At 60.1% G+C, this 11,360-nt stretch overlaps 5 protein-coding genes across 5 annotated transcripts; 2 read left to right on the top strand and 3 right to left on the bottom strand.

The window, feature by feature from the left end:
* Positions 1-26: 26 nt before the first annotated feature.
* On the top strand, positions 27-3,647 carry SDRG_07085 (CMGC/MAPK protein kinase; the record flags this gene model as incomplete). Its single annotated transcript, XM_008612901.1, has 12 exons — positions 27-39; positions 77-927; positions 982-1,138; positions 1,184-1,409; positions 1,452-1,626; positions 1,672-1,846; positions 1,893-2,044; positions 2,103-2,584; positions 2,682-2,966; positions 3,008-3,143; positions 3,186-3,335; positions 3,381-3,647. The coding sequence occupies 12 exons, from the start codon at positions 27-29 to the stop codon at positions 3,609-3,611; spliced, it is 3,033 nt and encodes a 1,010-aa protein (XP_008611123.1). The 3' UTR covers positions 3,612-3,647.
* SDRG_07084 (hypothetical protein) lies at positions 3,518-5,088 on the bottom strand. Its single transcript, XM_008612900.1, has 4 exons — positions 4,431-5,088; positions 4,248-4,385; positions 3,986-4,203; positions 3,518-3,937 (listed from the first exon to the last, which is right to left on the bottom strand). The coding sequence occupies exons 1-4, from the start codon at positions 5,008-5,010 to the stop codon at positions 3,713-3,715; spliced, it is 1,161 nt and encodes a 386-aa protein (XP_008611122.1). The 5' UTR covers positions 5,011-5,088; the 3' UTR covers positions 3,518-3,712.
* A 491-nt stretch (positions 5,089-5,579) lies between these two features.
* Positions 5,580-6,660, bottom strand: SDRG_07083 (cysteine synthase A; the record flags this gene model as incomplete). The annotated part of the gene is made up of 2 exons (XM_008612899.1): positions 5,580-5,793; positions 5,843-6,660. The coding sequence occupies 2 exons, from the start codon at positions 6,658-6,660 to the stop codon at positions 5,589-5,591; spliced, it is 1,023 nt and encodes a 340-aa protein (XP_008611121.1). The 3' UTR covers positions 5,580-5,588.
* A 1,308-nt stretch (positions 6,661-7,968) lies between these two features.
* SDRG_07082 (hypothetical protein) lies at positions 7,969-8,685 on the top strand (the record flags this gene model as incomplete). The annotated part of the gene is made up of 1 exon (XM_008612898.1): positions 7,969-8,685. One exon carries the CDS (start codon positions 7,969-7,971, stop codon positions 8,683-8,685), a length of 717 nt encoding a protein of 238 aa, XP_008611120.1.
* Positions 8,686-8,767: 82 nt separating this feature from the next.
* Positions 8,768-11,173, bottom strand: SDRG_07081 (hypothetical protein; the record flags this gene model as incomplete). The annotated part of the gene is made up of 6 exons (XM_008612897.1): positions 8,768-9,610; positions 9,658-9,985; positions 10,032-10,258; positions 10,309-10,523; positions 10,576-10,915; positions 10,970-11,173. 6 exons carry the CDS (start codon positions 11,171-11,173, stop codon positions 8,768-8,770), a joined length of 2,157 nt encoding a protein of 718 aa, XP_008611119.1.
* Positions 11,174-11,360: the final 187 nt, after the last annotated feature.

The raw sequence follows: 11,360 nt of genomic DNA, 5'->3' as shown, positions 1-11,360 counted from the left end.
GCGGGCCGTGTCATCGACGGCAAGCCATGCGAGCTCGCCGTCGAGATCCTCGCCGACAGCGTCTTGGGCGGCGAAGAGCGCTTGTCGACGGCCGCGCGGCTGAGCTACCAGCAGTCGTTTGTCGGACTCGACGCGACCGACGTCTCATCGTCGGCGGACGAAGAGTCGGCGACGCCACCGCCATTGCTCCCGGTCGCCGCGCCGAGCAGCAGCGCATCGTCCGATCTTCTCTCGCGCACTGCGAGCGGTCCGGAGCTTCTGCAGCGCATCAACGGGAACCCGACACAGGACGCGTCCACCGAAGCCGCGCGGCTTCGGAGCTTTAGCGCGTCCAACCTCAAGACCACGCACGCCGTCGCTGTCCCGAAAGTGGTCGGTCTCCGCGGGCTCTACGAACCCAGCTTGTCGCTGCACTGGGAAGGCTACCTCATGAAGCGGTCCGACTGGCTCAAGCACTGGGAAACCTACTACTTTGTGCTGCACGGCCGCGTCCTCTGCTGCTACCTCTCGGAAGACGACGCGCGGCTGCATCCAGAAAACTCCAAGATCAAAGACGGCCGGTTCACGTTCAGCGACAAGGTCGTCTTGGACAAGGTCATCGACTTGCGCACGCACGACGACTACGAGTCGACAGAGGCGCCGACGTCACCGCCCGCGTCGAGCCCCAAGGCCACCAAGCACGTGCCATTCCGGTTCATCTTCGAGACGCAGAACGCCAAGAAGCTCCAACTGCGGGCGAAGAGCGAGGCCAGCAAGCAGCTCTGGATGCACATGGCCACGCACGGCGTCGCCGACACGGACATGGAGAGCGGCGGCCTGCGGCGTCGCGGCCCACTGCGGTCTGTGGGCCTTGCCGACTTTTACGCTGCGTACGAGTTTGGCTACGCGTCGCTCTGTGAGCTCGAAGACCGCGTCAAAATGTACCAGGTCCGTCACTACCTTCGTTCAGCCGTCGCTGATGTACGTATCCTCGGGTGTTAGACGCCCAAGCGCCACCGCGTGAGCATGGAAGTCATCCCGAACGCGCCGATCGCGTCGCTTCGCCCGAAAACCGACCACATTCTGTGTCGGCTCTTCTCGCTTCTATGCCCCGACGTCGTGCTGCGCTCCAACTACCTGCCGATGGTGCCCTTTGCCGGTGGCCATTTTGCGAGACGACTGCCATGTACTAACTACAAAGTAGGCACGTACCGCGAGTACGCGGGGATCCTCGATTACTTTACCAACCTTTCGCGCGCGGTCAAGTTCAAGTCGTTCTCGGTCGACGGCATGAGCTGCGAAGGCCAGGCCGAGAAGCGGATCGTGGTCGTCTCGGGCAAGGAGACCATGCAAGTGCGTGCGTCGAACGCGACCTTTATGCAGCATTGGGTGCACAAGCTGCACTTCCGCGAAGACGGGCGCATCTCGCGGTATACGCGGCCTTCGCCGGGCGTGCGCTCATCTCGTTGTAGGTGGGAGATCTTTGGCGACGTTGTCGCCGCGTCCGTCGTGTTCAAGCCGCAGGGATTTTCAATGAACCTGACGCTGCCATCGCACTCGGAGCGCGTACGCGAGTCCTTCGTCGGCGGCTACGTCGTCGCGATCAAGTTCAAGACGTTGCATGGCATCCGCGTCGACCCGACGCAGGTGCACTCGCCTGGGATCTCCATGTCGCCTGACGATCCTGCGTAGCGATTTTTTGTGCGCTGTGCGTTTGAAAATGAAAACAACGAGTGGCACACGGAGGCGCAGACCAAGGTGCTCACGGCGTCCGCTGTCGAGGGCGACCTCTGCCACTTTGACATAAACCAAGACGTGCTTTTGCAGCTCGACTCGCTGTCACGTGACGACAATACGCTCCTCGGCGGTACGTCTCGGTGTTGCGACTCGTGTGGGCTATCGACCCGGCCTAGTGCAATTCTGTCTGGTCGCGTCGCACGAAGTCCTCGCGCGGACGACGGTCAACTTGGCGTATTTTTTCAACCGCGCGGGTATGGACTCCAACTGGCAAACGTACACGCTCTCGAACGCCAACGAAAGCTTCTTTGGCAAAATGGTGCTCTCGGTACGTCGTTCTCATGGCCAAAGTCTTGGTCCAATGGCCTTGTGCTCGCCATGATTAGGTGCACATTGCGCCGCTCAGTCGCCTTCCGCCGTCGCCGACAACGTCCTTGGCCAAGGCGACGCGACCGGCGTTCCCGTGGCTGCCCGCCAACAGACCGTCGACGACGGGTCCGCGCGCGATGCTGAGCTCGTTCATCGACGACGAGAGCAGCTCCGAGATGGCCACCAAGACACTGTCGACGCCGTCGCTCGTCTCGGACGACCGCGGACTCCATCAGTTTATCATTGGCGACGCGACGTTCACAGTCGCCGACAAGTACCGCATGGTCAAGGTCGTCGGCAAGGGCACGTACGGCGTCGTGATTGCAGCAAGCGACTGCATCCACGGCGGCACGTTTGCGATCAAGAAGATTGGCCAGTTTATGCGCCACCCCAAAGTGGCCATGCTCGCGTTCCGCGAGATTCAACTCATGAACAAGGTCGGGGCGCACCCGAACATCATGGGCATCCACGAGCTGCAGCGCCCGCTGAGCTTTGAGACGTATGTATTTTGTGATTTTGTGTGCTTTTTTGCGATTTTTTGCGATTTTTTGCGATTTTTGCGATTATATTTTGCGATTTTCTCATGGGCCATGTAGGTTTGACGACTTGTACATTGTCCAGTCGCTCATGGAGACCGACTTGTGCCGCGTGATCCACTCGAAAGAGCACCTCTCGGACGAACACATTCAGTTTCTCATGTATCAGATCTTATGCGGGATTGCATACATCCACTCGGCCAACGTGCTCCATCGCGACCTCAAGCCGAGCAATATTCTGGTCAACTCGGACTGCGCCGTCAAGATCTGCGACTTTGGCCTCGCGCGCTTTGCGACCGACCAAGACCTCGAGGAAGGCCTGAGCGAATACGTCGTCACCCGATGGTATACTGGCTGTCTCTGTGTGGACTCATAGCGAGGGTTAGGTACCGCGCCCCCGAGCTCCTCTTGGCCAATGCGTACGCCATGTCGATCGACGTGTGGAGCGTCGGCTGCATCTTTGGCGAGCTCCTCGGCCGGCGCGTCCTCTTTCCTGGCAAAAGCTACGTCGACCAACTCAAGGTACGCGAAGAAAGAGGGTGCGTCATCCGTCGAGTCGTGTAGGTCATCATTGAGGTCGTGGGCACGCCGTCGACGTTTTCATTTTGCGACAACCCGTCGGCGCGCCGGTTTGCGGGCCGACAGCTCTTGACGCAGAGCCCGCTCATCGCCAAGGTGGCGTGGACCGACGTTTTTCCGCACGCCAACCCCGAGGTATTTTGAAAAAATAAGAAATTATGGGCGCGAGCGAGATTGTAGGCGCTGAGCTTGCTCGACAAGCTATTGCAGTTTGACCCGAACGACCGCATCTCAGCAGCGGAAGCCATTGCCCACCCGTACTTTGACTCGTGCCGCAACGCAGCGCTCGAGCAGCTCACGTTTGTGCCAACCGAGGCCGACAAAGGGCCGCCACCCAACATTGACTACCGCAAGGTGCAGCCCGCGCAGCTCAAGAAGCTCCTCTTTGACGAGGTCATGAAGGACCGCTAGTTGTCTCGTCTATATACCCCACTCGTCGTATTTCGATGTCATCTCGCAAGTGCAATCTCAGACAGGCGGCGTCGAGAGCGTTGAAATGGAGTGCATTGCGCTTAGACACGAAGGTAGGCAAGGGCCGCAAGCAGGACCGAAGCAGCGACGCCGAGCGACGGGCGAAGGGCCACCGCCGGGCTGCACGAACGACACGACGGGTCTGCGCACGGCTTGCAGATCGTGCCAGCGCAGCCGCGCGCACAGACGCACGCTCCGGCTTGGCAACTGCCCAGCGCGCCGCAAATGACACCGGTGCACGCGTTTGTCGTGCCCGTCGTCGCGCCCTACGACCATGCTTTGTTGCTGTAGAAAAGAGGACGGTGTATCGGTACCCCGGGGTAGCAGACGTTGGAGATGCGCTCGTACGCCATCGTCGTGTTGGTGAGGCACGAGCACTGCCCCGAGCCCGTGTTGCAAAGGCCGCCGCCGCAAGCCGTGTCGGACGTGCACAGCGTGCACTGCGGGCCGCTCCAGCCCTTCTTGCAGACGCATTGGCCGTCGATGCAGGTACCTTTGATGTTGCCGTCGCCGCAGTCAAAGAGGCAGCTACCTGTTCCGAGGTGTTAAGACGGCTCAGTACGGAGGGCAACGTACTGCTGACGACGTTTTCGCATTGACCGCCCGAGAAGCCGGCATTGCACGCGCAGCCGTACGAGCCTTTCGGGTCGTTGATGTCGAGGGGCGTGCACGTGCCATGAAGGTTGCAGAGCTCGTTGACGCCCGAGTTGCACACTATATTTCCGTGACGACATTGAGAGAGATGAAGATGTGACGTACTGTTGCCGCTGTTGCAAGCCAGCGGGAAGACGCTCGACGCCTTGCATTCTTGCTGCGGTACGCAAAAGAACTGCCCCGCGTAGTAGCCCGTCGAGCCTTTGGGCGGCAGCGGGTCGCGGTAGCATTGGAAGCAGTCGGTGCTGTCGGCTGGTAGGTTGCTGAGACTCGTGATCGTAGAGTCGTTGGTTAGCAGCCGTACACGCGAGCTGTTGCCACCGGTTCCTGCGCTGTCGCCACCTGCGGTCGTGCCAGCGCTGTTGCCCGTGCAGCATTTGATGTTGCGGAGGCGCGTCGTGTTGATAAAGACGCACTGCGTCTGGAGGTACCCGCCTGGCGCCGACGGCGCGTTGAAGCTCGGGCAGTTGCCGACGCTGCTGCCGCGGCAGAGCTGCTTGGGCGTGCACTTGCCCAAGACGGCGCTGGGGTTGTACGACGCATGCTTGATCGTGATGCAGCCCGTGCCATCGGGGCATTCGGCGTCCGACGTGCAGTCGCTGGCCAAGGCCGGAGCACCGGTCACGCTGCTTGCAAGGTACACGAGAGCTACGAGCGCTAGCAGCATCTTCTTACAGCGACCCATGAGCCTGGCAACGTCGGAAGCCAAAATGGCAACGGACGACCGTCCTGCAGCCGAGCAGTTTCGGATTTTCGGATTTCGAGCGCGTATTTTTAGATTTCCGGATACTATCCGGAATTCCTACCTTTATCAAGGCCACGAACGCGTCATCGATTGGATGCTGCTACCCAATGAAAACGTTGATAAAATCGATGAGCCAATCAAACGCCATGGATAAATCGAAGCTGCTCCTCCTGACCACGGTGTAGCTCGTAGCAAGGGTTATTCCCTTGCTCCGCAGCGACTGGTCATCATCAGACGCGACACCACTTGGCGAGCGTCAGCCCCCGCCCAAGCATGTTGGGTGTGGGCTCATGCAACGTAGAGACAGCGAGGAATCGGAGGCAGCTGCCACATGCGGACGACGGGGTTTGACAGCGAATGCAGCCTCAGACGACCGTCTCGGGACGCTGTGAAGCTTGGCGACGTGTGTTAATACGTTCATAAGGAAGTCCCACCCTTCAAGCGACGTGGTGCTCGCGAGCGCAGACGAGCTTGCAAGGAAATGACCAACCGTACAGAAAGACTCATGATGACAACGTTTAGTCGACAGGCGTTGTCGGGAGGTTCGCAGCGCTTTCCCGCTCTTCCTCAAACAGCGCCGAACTCAAGTAGCGCTCGCCAAAGCTCGGGAGGATCGCAACGATGAGCTTCCCGGCGTTCTCGGGGCGCTTGGCGAGCTTCAAGCTGGCAATGATGGCCGCGCCCGACGAAGGGCCGACGAGGATGCCTTCTTCGACCGCCAACCTACATAGAACCTGAGTCTTCTGTCTCGTACATGGTACAAAGCACGCACCGCTTGGCCATGGCCATCGATTCGGGCGCGTTGGCCGTGATCACTTCATCGATGAGCGACCGGTCGAGGATGTCGGGCACGAAGCCAGCGCCGATGCCCTGGATCTTGTGGGGCGCCGGCGCGCCGCCCGAGAGGACGGGACTTTCCTCGGGCTCGACCGCCACGATCTTGACGTCCGGCTTCTTGGGCTTGATGTACTTGGCCGTGCCCGTGATAGTGCCGCCGGTGCCGACGCCAGCGACAAAGATGTCGATCTTGCCGTCCGTGTCGCGCCAGATCTCGGGGCCCGTCGTCTCAAAGTGGATCTTGGGGTTGGCCGCGTTCTTAAACTGCTGGAGAAGAATCGCGTTCGGCGTCTCGCGCACAATCTCTTCGGCCTTGAGGCACGCACCCGTCATGCCCCGGGCGCCCGGGGTCAGCACGAGGTCGGCGCCGTACGCCTTGAGCAAGATGCGGCGCTCCATCGACATGGAGTCGGGCATGACAATTTTGAGCTTGTAGCCGCGGGCGGCGCAGGCCATGGCGAGACCAATGCCCGTGTTGCCGCTCGTGGGCTCGACGATGATCGAGTCCTTGTTGAGCTTGCCTTCTTCTTCGGCGACCTTGATCATGCTCAGGCCGATGCGATCCTTGACGCTGCTCGCCGGCTCCATGAACTCGCACTTGACGGCGATGCGCGCATGGCAGCCCTTGGTCACCTTGTTCAGGTAGAGCAGCGGCGTGTTGCCAATGAGGTCCGTGATGCTCTCGGCGATCTTCGGGCGGTGCGTCGACGAGCTCAGCGTCCGGCGAAGGAGCGACGACGAGTGGCGCAGCATGGTGGCGTGGGAAGGGACGCTGTGGAGGAAATTGCAGAATGACCAGCGATCGAGCCGCTGGCAATCCACGCCACAAAACACCGCGTTCTTATTGGCGGTTTCAACTTCGGTTAATCCGAAGATCGCGACGTAGAACTTCGGCGAATTGGCCGCCATACAAACGTGAGGTCAAAACTGGGCCGTGACATGGACGCGCCTGGACGCATACTACTTCTGTACCAATCACACGACGGATGTGGCGAAGCAGGGTGAACTCTTGACGAGGAAGCCGCCGCGGACGAAGCGCCGCGAAGCTGCGACAGACACTTCGAACCGCTACCGATTCGAGGTTGCTGGAACCGGTTGGAACAACGGTCGAGCGGGGTGGCCGTGGATGCTGGCTGCAGACAGCCGTCGATAGTACAGACTGCAGGTCCACTACCGTGCACCCGATCAGGTTCAAGTCTGTGCTGCCCATCGCGCCGTGACACAAAACCTCAACATGCGTGTTTTTAGCCGGTTACCACCAGCGCCAAATCCAGTTCCAGCCGTGAAATGGACACGCGGAAACCTCGCGCTTCCTTTGGCGACTCGAAGAAGGTCCTTGCGCAGTGTTACGAGTAGTACATGCGAACATCGAGGAACAACCAAACTTGCTCGGTCCAACATCGCTGCCCATTTGGCCTCGTTCTCTAGTAGGTAGTGCTCGTTGGCTCGCGTTGCTGCTGAGCGTTGTGGTTGCTCCAAGATGAGTGTGATGGCCCGCGAGATGCTCTTGAGCTTGCTTCCCACGCGACTGCCCGGTAGCTCACCCTACGGTTCTGCGTCTCGTCGCTGCATTGCTCAATCGTCGTGTTGGGATAACGGACACGTGGCAACCCCAGGCGTCGCAACCGCCAGCATATCCAAGCGATCAGGATATCTTGGGACGCGCAGATGATCCATTCGCCAGACTGCAACTGGGCTTGCCCCAGAACGTTGGTCGAATTGTAGTACGCACGTGGCATCTACTTCTTGCGTGCAGAGACTCGGAAGAGAGTGAGGCCAGCGACGACGGCTTGCGGCCGCCTGTCCCGGCGCCAAAACGCTCGCTTCGCGGCTTGTATTTCGAACTTCAAGGCGGGCCGGTTTCGAATGTCGATGATTCGCTAAAATGTAGCGAATCCGAACGCGAGAAAAAGCGAAAGGACGCAGCGGTGGCCAATCATCGCTGCCACGACATAACCGACGGCCTTTGAGCCAATCACAGGCGACCAAGATCCGGCTCCAAAAAAGGGTACCTTGGTCGTCATTTGCTAATTTCCGCCGTTCGAAAAAAAGATCTTTGCCATGGCCGGGACGACCGAGACAAGCTGCCACGAGTCCAAGCGCCGGAAGCTCAGCGCCGACTCGCCCGCCATCGAAGACGTGCCCGAAGCCACGTCGCCGACGATGGACTCGCCGCCGCCATTGACCATGGCCGCCATGGCTGCCCACGACCGGTATCTTGGGCTGCTGCCCGACTCGGACTCGGACGACGACCTTGTGAGCATCTCGAGCATAAGCACCCTCGACGAAGCGCCGCCGGCGCCACCTGCTACGCCGCCAGCGCCTGTGGACGCGCCGCTTCCGACGACGCCGGCGCCGGTCCAGTGCAAGCCCGAGGTGACATTCGATGCAACCCCAAAGCCCGTGCTGCGCGGCGCGTACGAAGTCTGGTACAACGAAGTCAAGTGGAGCGGCTCGTGGGGCTTCTCGTCGACTGCGTTTGAGCAGCCCGGACAGACGCTGAGCAAGTTTTCGTACCGTTGCATCAAGTGCACGGACGCCACCATGGAGTTGAATCGGCCCAAGAGCGGGGTCTACGAAGGGTACTTTCTGCTGCAGCCGTTCGAGGGCAAGCCGCAGCGCGTCGTCGAGAAGCAGGTCACGCTCTCGTTCACACCGCTCTCGCCGACGACGTACGAGGTTGAAGGCGCGGGCAAGAACAAGTACGGCGCCTTCCTCCTCCGTGGCACGTTTGAATGGGGCGCGCCGCTGACGATGGAGAAGATCTACGTCTCGTAGCCGCGTCTTCCATGTCCTCGTCCTCGTCGTTGTACTGTCATCCATATATTTATCCGTGTCTTGTGTGTGTACAATATGTCCTTTACTCTTTACTGTCGGGGATGACGCACATGGTGCGGATCCAGCGGCGGCGGCGCACCGAGTTGCCGCCCTTCCGCGCGTTCGACTTGCCTTTGGCCAAATGCACCTTGAAGCGCGGAAAGTCCGTCGCGTAGCTCCAGCCTTCTTCGTCGCACTCGGTGTACTTGTTATCGATCTTCCACTCGGACGTCCACGTCCAGCCACGCGGCGGCGTCACGCCATCGAACGCGAGCTCCTTCGTGCCTTCGCGGTTCGAGAAGCGCGGGCGGTCCGTCGGCCACAGGTGGTTGGGCTCCCATTTCCCAAAGATGTGGACGCGCTGGTTCTCGAATATCTCTTCGAGCGCAACTTCTTCGTCGATGATCGAGCAAAGGCGCGCAAGGCGGTGCGGCGGCGGCAGAAGCGCCGGCGCCTTCTCGCCCTCGGCCATTGCATCGTGGCGCTCGTTGAGCAAGCGGTAAAAGAGCTCGTACGACTCGGCGACCGTCGACTTGGTCTGCGTGAGGATCTTGCTCTTGAACATGCAGCCCTTTGAGAACGGAATCGCGAGGTAGATCTTGACGTGGATCGGCCCATTTTCGATTTTCTCAAAGCTCGTGACATGCTCGACCGTGAAGCAGTCGCCGTACGGGATATCGTGGAGCTGCACACGAATGCTCTGCTTCATCTCACTGCCTTCGTCGCACTCGGGGCCGCACCCGGCGGGCAGGTACCCGGACATGTGCCACGTATTCGTCGTCATCGTCGACGATGGGCCAATGGGCGCGTGCGTCAACGACCGGAACGTCACTTTGCGCACGACACCGCCGTACATGAGCGACGGCTCCCACGGCTCGCGTTCCATCTACGATTGGCCATCTCATACATGCAAACGAGGATGACAATGCGGACCTCGGTGTCGCCGCGCTCCTTGTAGTACGCTTCCCAGATCGGGTTGGAGGACAAGGCGCCTTCCGGCGGCTCGTCGACGCTGCTGTGGTACGTCTCGACAAACTCCTTGAACGTCGATATCGACGCCGGCAAGTCGTACTCGCCAATGAGCTCGAGGTCTTTGGGCTCGGAGGTGAGGAATGGCACGATCGGGTCGGCTTCGCACTCGGACGACGGCGCGTGCTCGGTCGAGTAGGCCAATTTGACGTTGAGCGTGCCGAGGACCGACTCCTTTGTCTGGTTCTTTTGGGTTGTCGCGAGGATCGGCCATTTGGCCTCGACGTTCGAGCTACACGAAAAATGAGTAAAAATGCAAGCAACTTTGGGGTTCGAACCGGAGGACACCGGCGGGCCCGAAGAGCTCTTTGAGCGAGATCGTGACGCGGCCAATCTTGGTCGTCTTGACGCGCATCGTGACTTCATGGACGTGCACGACGAGGATGTCGGGGAGGCCGCCAAACATGCCCGTGATGCCGAGGCTCTGGCACTCGTCGCACGTGTTGCACTCGTGGTCCGGAAAGCTCCATGTCAACGGCTCGTTCCATACCACCGACTTGGTCGTCTGCATATGCATCGTTGAGAAGGAGGTTGGAGCGTAAGAACGTAGTGTACCTCGCTCACGCGCTGCTGGCTCGTCTGCCCCACGGGCACCATCGAGTGATCATGCAATTCCGACTTGAACTTGGCGACGAGAAAATACTGGCGCATCGACGTCTCCTTGAGCGCAGTGACGACAAAGTCGTCGACGTCAATGTTGAGTGAGTGCACCATGCGCGGCGCATGGAGGCTGTGCAGCTCGTGGTGCATGTCCATCGGGTCAATGCGGCCTAATGCAGGATGCGGATGCCATCGAGACGGTGGACGACAAGGATAGCATACCCGTGATGGTGCTCTGGACCGCGCGCGTCTGGAGCACGAGGAGCCACTTGTTCATCTTGAATTCGTCGTCAAACTGGAAAAAGTACGTGGCTCCGAGCGTGTTGCGCAGCTCGAGCGTCGCTTGGCTCGAGGCGTCGACCTCGACCTGGTGGACGGTAAACGTGTGCTTGGGCGCCGAGTTGCGTCGCGCGGCCTCGGCGTTCGAGTAGCACTTGATGCGCGCGTAGGCATCGAGGATCACCCAGCGCTTCTTCCAGACCTTGCTCGCCGCGCCCTTCTTGACCGTGACGTAGCCGTCGAGCACGTGGTCGCCGAGCGTTGCAATGTCTTCAAGGATGTGCTACCATCGCATCGCACCCTGAGCCATGATTGCTCACGCTCGCATCGTACATACCTGGTCGACGTTCTTCATGGCCCGGCGGCGCCAAGCAATAAGACTCTTCCGGCCGCCCAGCAAGTGCGTCGACGACTTCTCCTTCCCAAAGTACCCGCCGAGCATCATCGGGCCAAAGAGCGCGCGGCCAAGAACCGCGACCGACGCCAGCGCGATCGTGATGTACATGACGAGCTCGACGGAAGCGCCGCCAAGACACTCCATCCTCGTCCTCGTGTCCCTCGTCGACTCGGTTTTTGGTCGAATTGCCTTCAAATATTATTTTATTTATTTTATTTCGAGCATTTTCGAATTAAATTGCGCCTACGCAGGCGTGCCACGTGCGTAATCGTTGACGCTAGGCACCAGCCGCCATGCGACCCTCTGCCTGCGTCTGCGCCAAAGCGCCTCT

This window comes from Saprolegnia diclina (genome assembly GCF_000281045.1).
Source record: "Saprolegnia diclina VS20 unplaced genomic scaffold supercont1.20, whole genome shotgun sequence".
NCBI lineage: Eukaryota > Oomycota > Saprolegniomycetes > Saprolegniales > Saprolegniaceae > Saprolegnia > Saprolegnia diclina.
The sequence above is the reverse complement of the archived record's forward strand: the minus strand, read 5'-3'. Positions and strand labels throughout refer to the sequence as shown.